The sequence below is a fragment of the Sinohyriopsis cumingii genome, chromosome 7 (genome assembly GCF_028554795.1).
Source record: "Sinohyriopsis cumingii isolate HCF-2022 chromosome 7, ASM2855479v2, whole genome shotgun sequence".
In the NCBI taxonomy this organism is placed as follows: Eukaryota; Metazoa; Mollusca; class Bivalvia; order Unionida; family Unionidae; genus Sinohyriopsis; species Sinohyriopsis cumingii.
In genome coordinates, this window is record NC_142967.1 from 137,048,622 (window position 1) to 137,054,621 (window position 6,000).

At 37.8% G+C, this 6,000-nt stretch overlaps 1 protein-coding gene across 1 annotated transcript in view; it reads right to left on the reverse strand.

Annotated features, from left to right (window-relative positions):
• Window positions 1-6,000, reverse strand: part of LOC149796217 (uncharacterized) — a 47,609-nt gene that overhangs the window by 15,765 nt on the left and 25,844 nt on the right. Inside the window, exons 7-9 of the mRNA XM_089966172.1 lie at window positions 3,213-3,302; window positions 2,138-2,242; window positions 1,502-1,606 (exon numbers count right to left, since the gene is read on the reverse strand). Of these exons, the coding sequence (XP_089822298.1) occupies window positions 1,502-1,606; window positions 2,138-2,242; window positions 3,213-3,302 (300 nt within the window). The remainder of the gene's footprint in view (window positions 1-1,501; window positions 1,607-2,137; window positions 2,243-3,212; window positions 3,303-6,000) is intronic.

Below are 6,000 nucleotides of genomic sequence, written 5' to 3' on the forward strand. Positions count from 1 at the left end.
TTATGTCATCATAACATTGCTATCTCTTCAGAATAAACGAATGATTTGATAACTGAATTAATTTTAAGTATAGTACACACCGTGATGAATAGTAATTTTTAAAATGTAGGTTGCCCTGGCTCGTAAAATTATTAAAACCAGAAGGAGCAAGAGCGTCAAACGACGAATGTTGTGTCCAGTTTGTGTCCATGGCTTTTCACTCTTGCACGAACGTTACTTCTCTGTAAGATTGTGGAGGGAGAAAGAGATAACACCACGCTTGAGACGGAGGGGGCAGATGAAGAGATCACAACACGCTTCAGGAGGTAGGGGAAAAGGTATCACAACACGCTTAAATATATATAGCAACTGAAGTTAATGGTTCGTTCGAGTAATCAATATATTACTTACTTCTCGGAGTAGTGTGAATATTGTTTAATTCTCCGAATAGGCAGATGTCTCTTGTGTGAGAACTTCAAGTACTCCAGTGAGACGCGATTGTGTCATAAGTGAAAATCCCAAATAATCCGAGATATGTCGGAAACATACAGATCAATGATCACGCAATAATACAAACGGGTCAATCAGAAATCTCCCAAAAAGCATACTCGTGCCACAAATGATCCAAAACATATGGAACATGTCATCCAAGGCAAAGTTACGATAAAAGTAAAAACTTTGCACGGTAATCGCCCGAAAAGCGAGCATTTCGCCTGGCATGACTAAATGTACTCCCTCTGGTTAAGTACGAACTAGCAAAACTGCTCGCGCCAGATTGATACGAGGTGGGTGCAGGGTACTTTGGGATAACGTTTGGTAGAAGAAACCTCGCGTTAAGTGCTCCGGGGAAATTCGATTCTCTCTGCGCTCTGGAAAAGGACAACGCATTGCTTCTGGGAGACACTGGGTCATGTGGATCAGCGCCAATGGTGGATCTCTGTTTGTATTTGTTTGGCGCAGGGTTCGCGTCAATAGCACGGTTCACTATAAAGCCGGCATTGCTGTTTTTGTCCCCAATAAACCGTGAATCTCTTTTACTCCTCGGGAAGGTTGATTTAAGTCCTGACCCGATATCGGATCTCACTTCATATTGTCCAGGGGAGGGTGTATCATTTACCAATCTAGGCAACAGAAATACAGCATTTGAACTCTTAGCATTTCCAAAATTACGCTCTCTATTCCCTTTAAATGACGCTCCCGGGGATTTTCCTATCGTTGAAGCAATCCTGTAATCTCCAGGCCCTGGGGTACGAAACTCAGATGGAAGATCCAACTGTTTCTTGCGACCCCCGCGATAGGTGGACGCTCCCGTGCCTGACCGGATGCTTGGAAGTGAAACATCGTCTCCGCTACTGGCAGGGGATGAGAAGAAACGAGAACTTCTTGCCGTCCTTTCAAGGCTTCCGTCAGAACGTGAATACAAACGGGAAAATACTCCTTCTTTGTCTCTCTTCATCTGAAGAAAAGATTTTAATGTTATAAAGTGTACGATATAAGAAATTGCTATTAATGATAAACCTACCTTCAGTATCGAACCAGCGATAACTCATTGTTTTCCCCATCTTTTTTTTCCTCTTTTGCTCTGCTTCGAGAGGGTTGTAATTGGCAGGACTTGGCATATCTTGACCTTGATAAATGGACAGATACATAGAAAGAGAGAGAGAGAGAGAGAGAGATGCGGATAAATAGACCGATTTATTGATTGATTAATCGTGTAAGAGTCTTTTTATATATTTATTTACTGACTTCCTATATTTCATCATAAGATGCCAAATTAATGCTGAGTAGAAAGTGCATGCTTTCCATAACGATAACGTGCGATATTCAATTACAAATCATCAATTAAAGAAAACTTATGGTGCTTAAGGGGATTATCCTAAGCCTAATCAAATCCTCTACTGGCAGCCAAGGATGCAAAAAAACATCTGGCTTTAATGTCCCAGGGAATTATAGCAAGTGTCAAATTTTAATGAATTTGTTATACACTCAGTGTCATCGACTTCCTTTGACTATTGTCAAACAATTATCTGTCTTCGTGTGAATACTATGCTGCGATGAAGACTAACTGACAGTGCCACTTGTATTTTCTGGAGCGTGTGATGTTGAACAGGTTATAATATACATATAAAACTGTATGCCACTGTCGCATGACATATACCTTTGACGTTCTCTTCCCACCTTCCTCTAACTGAAGATGCAGGGCCAGTTCCGATGGTTGTCTTGATGTCGTAGGCGTTCGGTGCAGGGCCATCTTTCGGTAATCCTGAATAGTGGGTAAGAAAAATTCATTTTAGCATGAAAACTGAAGTGGTTGAACATAGAGAGTTAAAGGTACAGAGAGAGATGCAAGTTCTTTGAGAATAATATCTGCACAAAAATATATATAATTGTTTATTTCTAAAACAATTTTACATTTTTTAATTGATAATTTTTCGACTCGTACAAAGTCAGAAGTAAAACCTTACTAGTACACAAACCATCAGTTCATTATACAGCTAACCTTCATTTTCGTCTATTTCTATGTGGTTGACTCTCATTTTTAATGAAGGAATAATCCATTGAAAGATGCCCTAAGATAGATGGACAAATTGGCGTATGGATGAATAGATGATCGATGGGTGGGTGAGTAGATAGATCGATAGATAAACAAACAGACGATATATACCTAGGAAGGGTGGTAGATAGGTATGTGACAGATATGCGCAGCTGGGTACTTAGTTTCCCCGCTGCAGGCAATTTGTTCGTGCAGCATGGCCTGAGTTTCGCTCAGGATTTCGAAATAACTAAGCCGAAAAAATATACCACCCTCGGGTGACGCTGTACGTGGCAACGAAACCCGAGTACATTTTTGACAACATATACATATTGATATAACTCGGTACACAATTCCGTGACAAGGTAGTTTAGTGGGCATATAAGTAAGTAGATGGGTGGGTGCTCGAGTAGGTAGATATATTTGTAACAAAATAGATGGCTAAGTAGGCAGGTGTAGGTAGATAGATGAATACTTTGGTAAATAAATCGATTGCTACATAGGCAGGTATGGAGTTAGGTGTGTTGGTCGGTAGTTAGATACATGTAGCGATGAATGAAAAGATAGATCGATAGTGACTGATTGATTGACAGATGGACTAGTTTATAACATGATGGGTGCAAACACATGGATAATTGCATACGACTGAATGCAGTTTAAAAAAATTTTTTTAATAATTTTATAACAAGTTCAACTTTACCTTCTAAGACAGAGGGTGGGGGAGGCAGTTTCCTCCCAAAGGAGTATGATGGACCTACTGGTGGTGTGTAGACTTCATAATCTCCTGGTCCTAAAGAATAATAATAATAATAATAATAATAATAATAATAATAATAATAATAAATAAATAATTGTACACTCGTGGAGAATGTCCCATTTCCTGTAATCACTGTTACAGCACGGGTTAATTCATGGTGTTTTGAAAACGAATAAAATAAAAGTACTTCCGTTTAAAGAGAAGCGTTCTTGATAATGACAGTTTAGGACAAATATAAGCTATAGGCTGCCGAATCTTTCAAAGAACGTAAACCTCAAGTATCTAGATAAATTTCAAAGTGTTTAAAAATGTAATATTTTGTTTAATCTGACAAGCGTAATATCCGAAAACATGCGTTTTTGTCATTTGTTATCATGATGTTGGGAGCATTTTGTCAGATTTGTGCGACTAAACGTGTAACTATCCATGTTCTGTAAATATCCATTCTTTCATGAGCTACTACATTGGTAACTTGAATATTCAAAGACCATTGCTTATTGACGTTTACGTTTATGGTGGAATACTTTTGGTTTACCACCAACAGCGAATCGCGAGTGCGCTGAGGACTAATTCTTAAAATGCGAGGGTCTGAAAACCATTTTGACGCGTGTTTCAAGACATCATCGGCTTATCATAAACTTCCATCTTTTAAAATGAACATTTTCAGAATAGTCATAGTTAGCAGGCATTCATGCTGATATTTTCGGGCAGAAACCGTTCAGTAATCTAGGTATCATATTTGTCTTTTCAACAACATATCATTTTTGATGATTTATATATAAAAGAAGTTACGAGACCGCGGATTGTAGGATTTTCCTCTGGGCCAGTCATTGTTACGCTTGCCCCTCAGATCCTCGGCATTTTCAAAACTGTGCAGCATTTCTAATACATTGTCACACCAAAGTAAAGACACCAGGAAATATTTACATAAGAATGTAATTACTTTTCACAAGACAACTGTCAGTAACTTGCACCTGAAAGGGGAATCCCATATGTCTAAATTTCCACCAACTTTCTTACAAAATCATCCATTTTTGTCAAATGTCTAGTCTGGAGAGCCATAAACAACGATTGCTGATTGGCCAAAAGAACCGAAACATTGTTAGGTCATCACTGTACCTAGATTTCGACCAATCAGCTGTTGCCTCCACATTTATCTGCTTTATCAACATATTACAATAGCATGTTTCATAACTATGATGCATTTTTAATACATTGTAACGACAGCGTAAAGACGGAAATAGAATAAGACACTTAATACTTATTTCGAATGTAAGTTGGGAATATTGTTCTTGTCACAAGTAATAACATGATTGTATCGATATATACTGGTATTTTCCCTTCGGCTTCAAAATGAATCGATAAATCTTAAGTCTTGAAGATACCGGTTACCTAGTGCAACTGTAAAATTGCCTGACCAGATGAAAATCACAAACATTACGACATTGTTTTAGGGCTATGTTTGAAACTGCAACATATGTTCATAACAATTACACATTTTAAATCAAACTTCCGTCGGATACCTGTGTAAAACAAAACGAAGTCGCTCCTTTGCGAGATGTTCTAGACTGACAACAAGTAGGCAAATTAAGCAAAGGTTGTACACAAGACTTAGGTTAAGCGATGTTGAACATCAGCGGTTGTTAAAGGCAACTTCCAACGAGTCGCAACAAGAACGAAGGTGGGGAACGCACATTCGCAGTATTTTAAAAATAAAAAATGCCGCAAATATAGTCGAGCACAATTTTGAAAATGGCCTTTCAGACAATTTGTGACGTACGAACGATTTACTCTTTCCTGCTATCAAGAGCTATTCAAGACTGCGGTTTGACTTTATCGCAGTCATGGGCAGCTTCCGCAAGGGGTCATGCCGGAGTTCAATTTTCAAAATTACGTTATATGACGTAAATGTAACTGATAAAAGCATATCGCGGCTCACGGACCGTATCCTGCATATGCTCGAATTAATGTACAAAAACCAAACTTTACTTAAGTAAGTCCTCAAAAAAGAAAATTACGCATTTCTGAAATGGCAGATAACTGTAACCATTAAACAAATATCCCAAGGGAGGCTATTTTAATATTGTGATAGTTTCTATAGAAGAGAACACTGCAGTACCACGTAACTGAGCCCAGGTATGTGGGCATGGAATAAATAAAGGAAAATAAATTTAATAAAATGAAATAAGACCGTATAAATGGCATGTCAAACTGCTTGAGATCCATCAAATAATGAATAAATAGATGCATTTTAAATAGTAGAATACTGACCTGTTTTAATCTACTGGATCCATGAAGCTATCCTTTTACACTGTTTCTATTCCTTTTAAGTGTCTCTCTTTAAATTCCAAATATTTTCACTCACCAGATTAAGCTAGTATTTTATCTTTAGTTCTTTGTAATAATCAAAAGACGCCAAATACCGAAACGTATGTGTTCAGCTCTTTAGTTATCGTTTCTTTATAATATGTTATAATGTGTTCTTCAGAGCATAAGAAATGTCATCGAACTCTGCATGCATTACAGTGTAAAATTTCACTCTGTATGGTTGCCTATTGTTTTCTTTATTGATTATTCCTTCTGGTGGTTACCAAATATAATATAAGCGTATGGTCTAAATTATTCAATATATATAGTACATATATAGCGCAATTTTAGGACGTTATGGCTACTACCCTCAAGGAGCGTTTTCCAATGTCATGGCTCCCACCCCAGCCAATTTTTTAGTTAT